We start from the raw sequence: 14,733 nt of genomic DNA, 5'->3' as shown, positions 1-14,733 counted from the left end.
CATCCTTTGTTGTTCCTTTTGTTGTGTCCATTCAGTAACAGTTGTGGCCATTCAGTAAACAGTTATTGCTTAGTGTGTGATGGTTCTCACAGGGGCAGAGAATTTATTGGTTTATCTGTTAGTAACTGGTCAGGTCTAATATGTTTGAAGTCTTTGATGGCCACAGATTCTCTGCAGTATTAATAGTTATTCTTTTTGTATTAGTGTTTCCTCCCCTAGAGTACTTTAAAAAAAGGAGAGTTAAAAAAATAAATTAAATTAAATTAAATTAAAAGAAAAGAGAGTTATCCCAATTCATGAGCATGTTACCTTCCAAATATACATGTAAATAGCATCATGCAGATTTTTGTACAAAAGGAAGGAGCGGAGAGGCCTTGCTGTCCTAAAGCTCACTAACCATCTGCTCCTATAGCTCTCTCTGTAACCCACACACTGAAACTTATTAGGCTTTCATTTTGCATGATATGCATTGCCCAAGGCTCTGAGGAGAAGCACTCGTTATTCACAAGGAAGTGAGGGTGGTCCAACCTTGACCTCTGCCCTTGTCTGATTCAGCTGCTCTGGCTGGTGAGATGCTTGTCAAGTCTCTATGACTGGCTGAAGATGATTCTACTCAATCAGTAGTCATCCTTAAATGATTCTTCTCCTTCATACAATCTTGGCATGAACAAAATCGAAATGCCATGAAAATAAGACAACACATGAATGAAACAATTTTCAAATAATGATAACATGCAGGGTCCACCAGGCAGTAGACTTTAATCAAATAAAAGTGGATTAAGTGCTCTGGACTTATTTGAGGAAGAAGAGAATGTATTGTCTAATATATATCGATTCTTTCTATGAACATAAGGAACATCAATTATAATCAATTAGCTAATGAACTTGTTGCTTCTTTTCTTCCCCTCCCTTCCCAATCCTCTCTCTCTTCCCCCTTTCTTCCTTCTTCATTTCTGACCCTGGAATAAATTAAGAGTTTACTAAATGTTTGCGGTAAAATTTATATCTAGGAAAGTATAAAGTAAATAAAGGTGGTTTAAACCCAGGTTAAAATTCTATGGAGTTACAAGTAAAAGGATAAATAAATGAGAAAGACCATGATTAACATTTCAGCATAAATTATCTCCCTTGTGTCTTCTATAATTTTCTTGAGTTTTTCTATAAATATTTACATAAAATACAGAATATTTGATTATTTCCTGACAAAATTTCATGTGTTCTTGCTTTTTCTGAAGGAAATATTGGATTGCTCTGGATATGGAAATGGATCCTGCCCAGAAAATGAAAGGCCGCTAGGTGTCCGAGCTGCTATGTATTCATTTATGGCAGCAGCCATATTCATCACAGTGTTTGGCAATCTTGCCATGATAATTTCCATTTCCTTCTTCAAGCAGCTTCACACACCAACCAACTTCCTCATCCTTTCCATGGCAGTCACGGATTTCCTCCTGGGGCTCGCCATCATGCCCTACAGTATGGTCAGATCGGTGGAGACTTGCTGGTATTTTGGGCTTACATTTTGCAAGATTCATTATAGTTTTGACCTGATGCTGAGCATAACGTCCATTTTCCATCTTTGCTCCGTGGCTGTTGATAGATTTTATGCTATCTGTTACCCTTTACGTTATTCCACAAAAATGACGATTCCTGTCATTAAGCGGTTGCTCCTTCTCTGCTGGTCTGTCCCCGGAGCATTCGCTTTTGGGGTGGTCTTCTCTGAGGCCTACGCCGATGGGATAGAAGGCTACGACATCTTGGTGGCTTGTTCCAGTTCCTGCCCAGTGATGTTCAACAAGCTGTGGGGAACCACCTTGTTCATGGCAGGGTTCTTCACTCCTGGGTCTGTGATGGTGGGGATTTATGGCAAGATTTTTGCAGTATCAAGAAAACATGCTCGTGCAATCAATAACTTGCCCGAAAATCAAAATAATCAAATGAGGAAAGACAAAAAAGCGGCCAAAACTTTAGGAATAGTGATGGGCGTTTTCTTGTTATGCTGGTTTCCCTGTTTCTTCACGATTTTATTGGATCCGTTTTTGAACTTCTCTACTCCTGTCGTTTTGTTTGATGCTTTGACATGGTTTGGCTATTTTAACTCCACATGTAATCCCTTAATATATGGTTTCTTCTATCCCTGGTTTCGCAGAGCGCTAAAGTACATTTTACTAGGTAAAATTTTCAGCTCACATTTCCATACTACTAATCTGTTTACTCAAAAAGAAACTGAATAGACTTCTGTATGAGTGAAATGAAGCAAAAGCACTGGAACCTAGAAGAATAGTCACTTAAAGCATGTAGAGGTGTGTGCATGTGTGTATATGTGTATGTAGGTGTGTGTGTGTGGTTTTGGCTACCAAGGCAAGTTTTTAGTCTCTAAGACTTGAGAAGAAACAATAAAAGGAATCTTCTCTTTGAACCAAGAATCTCTCTTTTTCAGAATACTTCATATACCTATTACTTCTAGGGCAAAAAGAGGAAGACACTTCTTATGTTGGTCTCCCTGTTTCTTCACCATTTTATTGGATAAAGAGATAAAGAGAAGATAAGGAAAAGGTAGGAATGGTGTGAGAAGAACATACAGTTTTGATACTATTTGGAAGGGATCGGAGCATAAGCTGAGCTTGAGTCGCTGCTACCTCTTAGCACAACGGGCAGTTTGTGTGATACTTCCATTCACTTTTGTTCCTTAGTGTCTGACTGGATGTCTTTTGAAACATCAACAATGAATCATTACAGGTAAATAAATACAGAAATAATTTCAAACATGCATATGCTGTCAGGAACCAGTCACTGGTTAGCTGAGAGTTAAACCTTTATGAGAATTTACTATTGTGAGGTTAAGTGTTTCTTTTTAAAAAAATAAAGTTTATTTACTTATTTTGAGGGAGAGAAAGAGGAGGGTACGGGCAGAGAGAGGGAAAGAGAGAATCCCAAGCAAGCTCTGCACTCTCAGTGCAGAGCCTAGCACAAGGCTTGAAGTCATGAACCATGAGATTATGACCTGAGCCGAAAATCAAGAGTCAGAGGCTTAACCAACCGAGTCACCCAGGGACCCCAGATTAAATGTTTCTTAAATGAAAGAATGAAAACTGAGTGAGGTCACAGATTTCATTCACTGGTTCATTCCTGTATCATCTTAAATCACAGCCACTGGCAATTTCTTTTATTTATTACCAGGAGAATTCTTCTAGGAGTCTAAGAAGAAAACTAATATTTATAGGGGGGAGGCTCTGGGTACTAGAAACTATATATTTGTAATTCAGTGTCTTTTTAACTGTAAGTTGAGGCCCATTAGTAACTTGTGAAATAAAGTCAGTGGTTTGCAACCAGTGGTGTGTTGCCAAGTGTTTGACACCTGACTCTGAAAAGAAAGGAAAAAAAAAAGGAAAAATAAGCCTTGATTTGTAGAATTAGCTATATGTATGTATATATATACACATACACACATATATATTTATACTCTCTCTATATATATGTTGTTATTTACATTATTCCCTGAAAATTATTCCAGTATGTGTATGTATGTGTGTGTGTATATATATACACACATATATTCATTTAGCTGAATGCATATATATATTCATTTAGCTGAAATCAAGCTGTAAATGTGATGCCAATTGGCTCACAGAATTCCTGAAAAGTTAACCTGTTCTTCTCAGTGGGCATGAGAGGTGCCAGCCCAGCACCTGCTGCCAACAATATTTTTCATGAAAAACAAACAGAAGAAAATAGTTCATCTCAGAATACGTCACTTGCATTGAGGGTAAGTATTGCTTTGTAATGTTTTAATTTAGTTCTGTGGGTGTGTGTTTAAGTGAACTGCATTCCACTAAAATGTTTTGTGGTTAATTTCCTTATTTACACTATATTGATGGACAGATTAGCAACTTTTTTCTTTATGGAAAAGCTTACATCATTGCCCATAAATTTGCTTTGATCCCAGTTAATTGCACAAATCTCAACTAAGCAGTGACTATTCTGTGGTCAGCTGAATATCAGTTTTGTGGACCTGCCCAAAGGTGGCCCTGCTGCATATGGTCTAAGCCTTCCACCTCTGCTAGCATGCTGATAGGTTGGGTCCTCCCCAGAGCCTTAACATAGAGGAGAGATGATGGAGATTCTTTGAGATGGTGAAAGAGATTGCAAGTGCAAAATAAGTGGAAGAAACGATTTTCCAAGAAAAGAGTAATTAAAGTAATTAAAGTGCAGTTATGAAAGCTAATATGGTGTGTTGGATGCTATTGTGTCCTTTCGGTAATTCTTTTTAATGAAATACAGTAAAACCTTGATGTGTGAGCATAATTTGTTCCAGAAATATTCTTGTAATCTAAAGCACTTGTATATCAAAGTGAATCTCCCCTTAAGAAGTAATGGAAACTCAGATGATTTGTTCCACAACCCCAAAATAGTCATATAAAAATGATTACAATATTATAATAATACTGGGGTGCCTGGGGGGCTCAGTTGGTTAAGCATCTGGCTTTGGCTCAGGTCATGATCTCATGGTTCGTGGGTTCGAGCCCCGCGTCGGGCTCTGTGCTGACAGCTGGCTCAGAGCCTGGAGCCTGCTTCAGATTCTGTCTCCTTCTCTCTCTGACCCTCCCCTGCTTGTGCTGTCTCTCTCTGCCTCTCAAAAAAAAAAACAACAAACAAACCATAATATTGTAATAATACAAAATTATAAAGAAAGTATAAAATATAAAGAAAAATAAATAAACCTGCACTTTCCTTTGAAAACCTTTGTGGTTGGTGTGAGACAAGAGAGAGAAGGGTTATTGTGTAGGACAACTTTGACTATCACTAACAGAATCGCCGCTACATATTGACTCAATGGAAACTTTTTTTTTTCATGTAACTTTAACTTTAACAAGGTCATTTAACTTTAACAATGACACTTGCTTTTGCGTCCTTGTGAGGATTTCGTGAAAACGTGACATTGCATCGTCATTAAACAGATTCATCGCACTGCTACAGACTTGTTCAGGTGATGTTTGCCACTGAATTTTGCACTGTTTCCCACATTTTACGCATCTCCCTAATCTCATTTGATGTAAAGGATTCCTCCACCTTTTTCTCCGCCTCCTCTGCAGACAAGATGCAGACTTAGACTTCTTATAAAATCTTCCAACTTCAGCCACTCACATTCCTCATTTGTACTGCTCAGTGACTTCCTTCTTAACTTCCACTGTAATCATCTCATTCTTATAGCTGTCTTTCTTTTCAGCCTTTTCCTGCATGGGGGCGACTCTATACGCCTGCATGGAAGTGACTACAGTACAGTATCAATAAACTCTTGTCATCTACTGTATTTAGTGTAACTGGCAATAAGGCAACAGAGGAAAGAGTCTACATCTGGTGGCAGCCTGACCTAGAATGAAGCAAAGCACTCCTAAGCTTACTCTTGTATGGAAAAGCAAAGGACTGTCCATAGGTGCTTTGAAGTGACAAAAAGTACACTAGTGCTGGACGTGGGCACCTTCCAATGTTCTGAAAAATCACTGATTTCTGCCAAACTCCGCAGCCTGAGACCAAGCATCCGAGCCTGGGAGATGATCACCCACAATCCTGCAGAGAGCCTGGGAGAGAAGAATCATCATGTCCTGCTCATTATTGCAAGGCATTGCTTGTTCATGAAGTTAAAATGTATCAGTAATGGGGGCTCCTGGATGGCTCAGTTAGTTAAGCATCCCGCTTCGGCTCAGGTCATGATCTCACAGTTCGTGGGTTTGAGCCCTGACCCCGTGTCGGCTCTGTGCTGACAGCTCAGAGTCTGGAGCCTGTTTCAGATTCTGTGTCTCCCTCTCTCTCTGATCCTCCCCTGCTCATGCTGTCTATCTCTGTCTCTCAAAAATAAATAAAAAACAGAAAAAAATTGTTTTAATGTATCAGTAATGTTTGCTCATCTTGTTGAACACTGACAGAGCAAGTTACAATCCAAGGTTTTACTGTACTGACATTTATGAAACTTTGGTATTTGAACACCCCCTCCCACACACAGATGTTCTGTTTTTATTTTAAAAAGGCCAATTGCTTTAAAAAAAAAAGTAAGTAAAATAAATTTTAGTTTTATTAGAAAGTAGAATTATTTTGAATTAGTATTTATTAAATTTCCTCCCAATCCCTTAACCTACGACTTTAGAAAATAAAACTAAATATCTTAATGTAAACCTCTCCAACAGGTTTAAACATTCCTTTTTTTTTTTTTTTTAACAAAAGGATGTTTGTGATGGTGGTTATTGTTTATGCTGGTGCTTACAGCTGCGATAAAATTTTGGCAGTCCTACGTGCACCATGAAGTTCCTTCTAATGCTTCTTTCTTTTATCTATTAGATCCTATTCATATTTTACACCATCAAATAGCCCCCTGTAACATTTTGCTCAGTTAGTCCCCTTTCATTGAAACAGATAATTTTCTCTATGGGTTTTCACGGCACTTTTTGGTTTCAGAATGCAGTCATCCTGACTTGTTTGCTGTGGAAGAAAGTGATCCAGCCTCTTGTCTACTGTCCACCTTCCATCATTTCCCAGTTAGTAAAGTAGCCTCCCTTCCACACCCAGGATTTGATAGCAGGTAGCAAATGAGAAATATTAAATGATTTGCCCTGGATTTTATAGCTAATTAGAAAAACCGGAACAGAACCCAGCTCTCCCTGCTTCTCATTCAATATTCTTTGTTCACTGAACTGATTTTGGTTTTCAAGTGTTGTGACACTTTACCTGGCTTTTCTTCTTTTTTTATTAAGGGTTTTAGTCAAACTGATATAAATCACTAAAGTAAGAATAAATACTGCCCTCTCACACCCATATGTTAGCACAGTCAGGAGTTGAAGTGTAAACAGGAACCTTTTCGGAGTCAGACAATTGTTCCTCCTTTGGATATCAGCCAATGCTTAGTTTGGCCTACACATATTTATATGTTTTTAGTATACAGAAAGGATACCTTATCTTTGGTGCTTTATCTTGCCAGAATGAAGCCCAAATGCCCATGACATTGATAGGAAAGTTTCCTTCATTTGGAAAACAAGGAAATTGAAAACTCCTTGGGACATTAAAAAAATACACAGAATATTTCAACATCCTCCACAAAAGGTTAGAAGAGCAAGTCCGCCGGGGCCCTGCAGTTAGCTCCTCACTCAGAGCTCCTGGATCTGAGTTCTCCACTCCCGGTCTCTTGAGAGCAGAAGCAAAATTATATAAATCAGGCATTTTATTCCTCAACCCTACACTTTCTAGAACTTCCTGACCTCATACCTGTCAAGGCACCTGAAAAGACTCAACAATTCACAACTAACTTTTCAGGAGAGGGAAGGTACTGAGTCAATAAAAAGACTAGGAAATGTAGTATTTTTTTTTTTTTTTTTTGCTATTTGTTAATTGAGCAGAACTGATTAAATTTTATGGAAAACCAGAAACTGTTGCAATAGAAGAGGTAAGGTATGTTTTTAACTAGAAAATGATAATTGTGACATTTAAGTGAAAGAAACTTCTTAAATGTGGGGGGCATCTGGGTGGCTCAGTCTGTGAAGCGTCTGACTTTGGCTCAGGTCATGAGCTCATGGTTTATGGGTTCAAGTCCTGTGTTGGGCTTTGTGCTGACAGCTAGCTCAGAACCTGGAGCCTACCTCAGATTCTGTATCTCCCTCTCTCTCTGACCCTCCCCTGCTCACACTGTCTCTCTCTTTCTCTCAAAAAATAAAATAAGACATTTTAAAAAATTAAAAAAAGAAATTTCTTAAATTTTCCATCTAAGATTTACCCAGCAAGGTATATAAATTTCTGTGTGGTGTCATATAAAAGAATGTTTTTGTAAAGTTTAAGAATTATGCCATAAATGATTTAATAAATGCAAGGTACTTCTATGTTTCAATAATGCTAAAATGTATTCTCTTTAATATTATATTTTAATAAGCAAATCCTGTTATATATTACTTAATTCATGGCTACTATTTAATTCACTACATATTTCATTTTTCATATTTTTCTCTTGACAGCAGCATTGACTTAAAGGCATTCAGTTGCTCCTTGCTCCTCAAAATTATTCACTCATTTCAGATACAAACAGTGTCCAAACTAAAAAATGCAGTTTCTCTATTGTCTAGAATTTTTTTCTGAAGTTCATCGGGCATACAAATAACATAAGTATCTTGCAAAGACGTACATTTTTGGATGGCTTAAGATTTTTCTTTTTCTTTTTTTTAATGTTTTTATTTATTTTTGAGAGGGAGAGAGACAACATGAGCAGGGGAAGGTCAGAGAGAGACAGGGAGACACAGAATCCGAAGACAGGCTCCAGGCTCTGAGCTAGCTGTCAGCACAGAGCCTGATGCGGGGCTCGAACCCACGAACTGTGAGATCATGACCTGCTCCAAAGCCGGAAGCTTAACCAACTGAGCGACCCAGGCACCCCTGTATGGCTTAAGATTTTTCATCTCCCAAACTATTCCCTGGAGATAATGATGGTCTGTGGAGCATATTTTGATCAGCAAGCCTAGTAGGAGAAACTATAAGCAGACTAAGCCATAGACTTTCTTGCTGTCCACAGATCAGAAATGCATTGTTGCCATACTTAGAGAAAGTAAGAGGTGGTGGGAGGTTCACTGGACAGGAGCCGAGAGACCTAGATGATAATGTTATCAGCATTTAGTGGCAATGCCTACCTCAAGCCCTTAGTTATGGGGGGAATGTGGCTTTCAAGTAATTTAGAAACTTTAAGACACACAAAATTTTAATTGTTGACTAAGTTTCATTTAGAATACTGTTTATTTGGGGGATAAACAGCATTTACTGTTTTCCTAATGTTTTAATCTTTCCCAAACCTGATGTCTCTAATACCAGGAGAGGAGATACTTTTTAACCAGGTTGCATCATCTGTTGGAATTAATTTCAATTGAAATTTAATTAATTTCAACTAGCTGTTACTGCATCCCTGCCATACGCGCAGCTCTGTATTGAGTATTGCAAAAGTAGGAAAGTTAATGGGATAGATTGAAAGTTTTTTACAGTTAAGATGAAGTCATTAAAAAAAAACCAAAACAATTGTGTCACTTGTTGGGATGAGCACTGAATGTGGTAGGTAAGTGATCAATCGCTGAATTCAACTCCTGAAACCAATATTGCACTGTGTTAGCTAACTAGAAATTAAATAAGAACTTTTAAAAAATTGTGCTGATAAAGGAAACAAAAGTATTTGAGCTCAAATTCAGCTGTAAGATGAGGAAGTGGAACTACTTACCTCTACGATCTTTGACCACCCCAACAGTTTGGAATTTCATGAGATTAACTCTAACTGGGAGAGTCAAAAATAGGTTCCCGGGAGGAAATGATATTTTTGCGGAGCCTTGCCGTGCTGAGGCGAGGGATGGGCAATCAGGCAGAGGAAAAGGGGTTGGCAAAGCCACAGAGTGGGCATTTGCAGGGCAACCTGGAGAGGTCTGTGGGCAAAAGTGGCTGCACTATCGCAGACTGAAGGTGGGGGCAGGTGACGGACAGATGATGAAAGTGTGAATTTATAGCATTCAGGATAATGCTCTGTCGCTGTAGCCAAGGTGTGCTGTCTCAGACTCTCCCCTGTGGCCCCTGAAAAATGTATATGTGGTCTTGATAAAAGATGTATTTAGATCACTTCCTCTTGGACTGTCCACTTCTGACACACTTTCTGATGCACAGTTTTCGAAAGATTTCTCTGTTCTGCTGCTTTTCAAGCATGCCATGGTTCATAGCTAATTATTAGAAAGATGGTTTTCTTTGCTCTTAATTTTCACTCTTCTCTCTGCCGTGCTCTCTGCAGTGGAGGTTGCCCTGTCTGTTCTCCGCGTGTGTTTACTGTCATTTAAAATGTGTTTCCTGATCCCAGCTGCCTTGGAGAAGACAACACTTTCAAGATGTCATCCCTGTCCGTTGCTGGTGAGCCATTTGGGGGTCAATCCATCATTTACATGCTAGATACCATTTTTACTTTTTGATGTCATGATGTGTAAACTAGTATAGATTGTTGTAAAGTAGATTGATAGAAAAAATAATCCTTTTCTTCTGTTTGTTTTCATTTTTGGTGTTACATTTGAATGCAGCCTACTTATTATCATCCCTGAAATGTCTTCCAAAGAGTCTTCATTATTGTAGTCTTTAAATATTTATTACAGTCAAAAAATATTCATTATAGTCTATAGTAGATATTAAAGAATTAACCAGAAAATATCTAATATCATGGATTCATAAATTTCAAACCTTGACTTATTTTTACTATTACACTATGTACACTATTTACACCTTGTACCATTACCCTGTGCTCTTGATTTAATATGTTTAATCAAAAATTAACATGGTAAAATCTACTCTTTGGTTGGAATTTGCTTTTAGGCCAAGGATGATGTTGGAGCTTTAAAATTTGTATCTGAGGCTTTTGCAGCTTCAGATCAATTTCTTGGAAGATTATATGAAAATTGACATTGTTTTCTAACCTGTGGCAAGAGAAATGAAACAGTCATTGTTGGTGTTAGTTCTAAGTCTTTAGATCAGCGCCAGTTTTGATAAGAGACTCTGTCTTACCCGGCACACCATGAGCAGACATTCAGAAGAGCCTATAGTTTGAGAGGCTAGAGTGAAGTTTTACATGCTTCATTTGTTAGGTAATCAGCTCAGGTATTTTACACTGCAGTTTTAAATTCCAGGGCAATCAGAAAAGAGAAAAAGAAAGCACATCATTTATGATCATTATCCAAATTATTATTCAAATAAAAAAGAAACTTTAAAATTTCCTTCTTACTACATTAATTTGAGCCAGAGTATTAAAGAACAATAATACTGACTCACATCTTCCTTTGCTGATCCTTCATACCTGATAATTTCTCAACAATTAAAAATGAGAGAAACCTTGGGGCGCCTGGGTGGCTCAGTCGGTTAGGCCTCTGACTTCGGCTCAGGTCAGATCTCACATTTGTGGGTTCAGCCCCACGTCAGGCTCTGTGCTGACAGCTAGCTCAGAGCCTGGAGCCAGCTTCTGGTTCTGTGTCTCCTTCTCTCTCTGACCCTCTCCCTCTCATGCTCTGTCTCTCTCTGTATCAAAAATAAATAAAACATTAAAAAAATTTTTTTAAATGAGAGAAATCTTAATTTGGATTAATTTACATATATGTACATATACGTACATACATAGGAGGTGATAGCAATTTTAAGTTCTTTACCAAATAGCCAGGTTCCAGAAGAGGAGAATGTGTTTTCTAGCAATGGTGATACTTATATTAGTTGGTGCCTTGTTAATAGCATATGCAAATATTTGCCTCCTTCTATTAGAACCATTGATTATAAATTTCCATTTTCTACTGTATCTTATACTTTAAGGCTATAGAAATTAGATTCTGAACGTAAATTTTGCTGTTGGACCACCTTGTCCTCCTACTGCAATCATCTGCCCACATGAAGATTCTCTTCAGTAAGCTTTAGCTCCATGATACAATTTTGCATTGAAAATCTGACTTCCTGCACACGTATGTGCAGTATGTGACTGGAGATATGCCAACCTTGTTATCAGTCAGTGTTTGAAACTGAAACCTAAGGGGGGAAAAGAAAAGGATCTCAATAGTAAATTATTCTAAATTATTAATATTCTAACATTTTTAACTTACAAAAATGGCAATTTCATAGAGGCATGTCTTCAACATAACAGAGTACTTGAAAGTTCAAAACAAAGCAAACTTGGAGGAGATGCCGTAATTCTTATGCAGAAAAGAAGGAGGAAGGTAAAAATAGTGCTAATGGTCTTCAGTATCTTCAGAGACAATGTCCCCATTTTATAAAAGAGGAAACTAAGGCTCAGGAACACTGAGAAAGTTGTCCAGAGTAATATGGTTATTAAGTGCTAGAGCCCATCATCAAAGCTTGATTTCAAAGCCATCCCATGGGATGTAAGATAGTCGGGAAACTGGAAAACATACATAATCACATAATATGTCTTTGTAAACATTCCATTTGAGGTCTCTACTTCTGCAAGTGTGTGAAGTTTCCCTTATATAAATAGTAATGTGCATAGTTGAAAATTTGATCTCACGTTAAAACACCTCCTAGAACCCTCTCAATCCCTTAAAAAATGGAGCAGTTGCTTATATGCAGCACTCATATGATGTTGTTTCAACATCACAGCTGTCATTATTAAGGTCATATGGGCAACTGAGGTGTGACAGAGAGACACTAAACTTTAAGTGCATGTCTTCCTGGACTTACATACTGTTTAAGTTCAACAGTGAGTCTGAGCTTTCCAGACAGTATTCAGTTTATGAAAGTGGGTGAATTTTGGCAGGAAGGAAATCTTCAACTTTTCTAAGTATATAAGGTGCTGAACATTGCAAAAGTAGGTGAAAAGAACCAGTATAACCTCATCTTAATGCATTCATGAAGCACCAACTGAATTTTATGCCAACGTTGCCACCACCTCCCAGGTACATTTAACTAAAACACTCAGCAAAATTTTTTTCTTTTACTGACACCTTTGTATCTATCAGAACTTACTTCTTTAACCCTCTTCTCACTAGCCTAGGGATCAACAAAATATGTCTACAGCAATCTCTCTTCTGCTTGTCTAAATGTTGTCTAAATAATGAGAGATTATTTTATGACACCATCAGAAGCAATTAAGTCCTGGAAGATATGCTCATGAACTATGCTCCAGGATCTAGTCCATTCTTTTATAGCAAAGTTTCAAGCACATTGAAGCAATCTTTTTTAATGCAACAATGCAGATATTTTAAAAAAACAAACATAATATGCCATTTTTATTTTTATTTATTCAAAAATATGTATCTAGTGTCTGCCACAAGCACTAACCAAGGTGCTGAGAATCCAGGGGTGAATGAGATCTGACAGGTTCCTTGCCTCGTGATGCTAAAATAAATTTTAAAAATTGCATCTGATAAGAGGTAGCTGTTACTTAGAGTTGATTGTAGGAGGTAAAGGCAAGAAAAGAGAAGATGTGAGCTAGAGTATATTTTAACACAGATAATACATTCAAAAATTGTTTATCGAGTGCTATCATTTATATGCTAAAATGGGGTGTAGGTTAGAAGCTCACTTTTTCTTGGTGAAAACCAAAGAAGAAAGAGAAGCAATGAGGAGTAGAGGAGTGTCTACAGTGGAGAGAAACACATCCGTGATCCTGGTCAGATGTGCCTCAAGACTGAAACTAATATTCAGTGAATTCCTACATTGAGCCACATTCTTTATTCTGTGTTTTTCTTCCTCCTTTTTCTCTATTTTTTTTAAACAGGAAGATGATTTAAAATTAATCATCTTTCAGGTGCCAATCATTCACAGATTTTCATAGCTGGAAGAACCTGTAGGGCTATTTATTCTTGCACACCTCATTTCACCAGAAGCTCACAGTTAGCGAGAGGTAATGCTCACACTAGATGAAGAACCTCTAATGCAAGGCTTTTTTGCTTCCTCTTTTTTGGAAGTGATGTAAGCCTTTAACACAGAGCAAACAGGAGAACCACATGGAGCAGTTGGCTCAAAAGGGTTCCCCCTAAAACTTTCTGAAGAGAAACCTTCCTGAGACTTGGAAAAAGAAACTTCTCCAACTAACATTGAACAGGTTCCTTGGTCATGACAAGGTTCTTTTTCTTTTCCCTGTCAAATAGGAGAGACAAAATCAGAAGGAATGAAAGGAGTCTCTGACACTTTGATACAAGTAAGGGACCTTTTGTGCTCTTTCTTAAGATTCTAAAGGTAAAACTAAGTTAGTCTGCCTAAGTGGATGAACTTGCCAAATGTACGCTATGGTTGAATCTCTATGGCTTAGAAGAATCTGATAAAGGTCAGGAGTGTCTCTTGTGTGTGACTCAGACAAGATTGGAGTTATTTTTCTGCAGTGCACTAAGTAGATTTGATGCTTTGTGAGAGGAACAATGTGTAGCTTCTCCAGAACCAGCCAGTTATTTTTCATGATGGTAGCCCAAAGTAAATAGCAAAGCAGGTGCAATAACTTATTGAGAGTTTGGACTTAAGCAATTGTCCATTATCTTTTATTCAGCTCACTGTGACCAACAGCAGTTATATGAGATTTGACTGACCCAAGTCCATGAATATGAAATTTGTGATACTTCTGAGTCACTCAGGGAGAGCATTTTTGACATGTCCAGTAGTTAGGATTTCAAATGAGTGACAACACTCAGGAAATACAAGGAAGGGCAGAAAAGAAGGGCACAGGAGAGGAGAGGAAGGGAGTAGACAGTAGAGATTTGAAGCATTGACCCAGGTGCCTATGGTTTGACACATAGGTATACGGTTTTCCTTATATTTCAAAAACTATATGCCATTTATAACTCGTACAACTGCAGACTCCTTAAAATTAAGAGTTGAAATTATTGAAAGAATACATAAAGAAAAAAACTGTGATTTCACTTAGCTTTTGTGTATTAAGTATTTTTATGATGAGAGATGTTAACTTGTACTTCAAAGGAGTTTCTAGAAAAGTGGTTGTTCAGGGAAAAATTGACTAAATTCTTTTTTCTTAAACAGCTTTATTGAGAAGTTTATTGATATACAACGAACTGCATGATTTGATTAGTTTGGACATCAAACACCTGTGATACCATCACCATAGTCAAGGTAATGGATATAACCAACATGTTCTGGCCCTTTTCTTTTGAGTTTTAGTTGTTTGTATGTGTGTGTTAAGAATATTTACATGAGATTTACCCTCAACATATTTTGAAGTACACTATACCATATTATTATCTATAG

General features: G+C 37.7%; 1 protein-coding gene and 1 long non-coding RNA gene across 2 annotated transcripts; both read left to right on the top strand.

Annotated features, from left to right (window-relative positions):
* Positions 1 to 1,250: 1,250 nt before the first annotated feature.
* On the top strand, positions 1,251 to 2,231 carry LOC115296980 (trace amine-associated receptor 2). Its single transcript, XM_029945464.1, has one exon. It carries the CDS (start codon positions 1,311 to 1,313, stop codon positions 2,229 to 2,231), a length of 921 nt encoding a protein of 306 aa, XP_029801324.1. The 5' UTR covers positions 1,251 to 1,310.
* Positions 2,232 to 7,362: 5,131 nt separating this feature from the next.
* On the top strand, positions 7,363 to 14,586 carry LOC115296910. The gene is made up of 4 exons (XR_003911136.1): positions 7,363 to 7,429; positions 9,788 to 9,903; positions 13,629 to 13,678; positions 14,509 to 14,586. It is a non-coding gene; the product is annotated as an uncharacterized LOC115296910 (long non-coding RNA).
* Positions 14,587 to 14,733: the final 147 nt, after the last annotated feature.

Source organism: Suricata suricatta, chromosome 7 (assembly GCF_006229205.1).
Source record: "Suricata suricatta isolate VVHF042 chromosome 7, meerkat_22Aug2017_6uvM2_HiC, whole genome shotgun sequence".
Classification (NCBI taxonomy): Eukaryota; Metazoa; Chordata; class Mammalia; order Carnivora; family Herpestidae; genus Suricata; species Suricata suricatta.
This window is presented reverse-complemented; position numbering and strand designations above follow the sequence as displayed.

Bases quoted from the DNA above. Each gene is read 5' to 3' on its own strand.
- LOC115296980 (XM_029945464.1), top strand. From the start codon at position 1,311: ATGTATTCATTTATGGCAGCAGCCATATTCATCACAGTGTTTGGCAAT.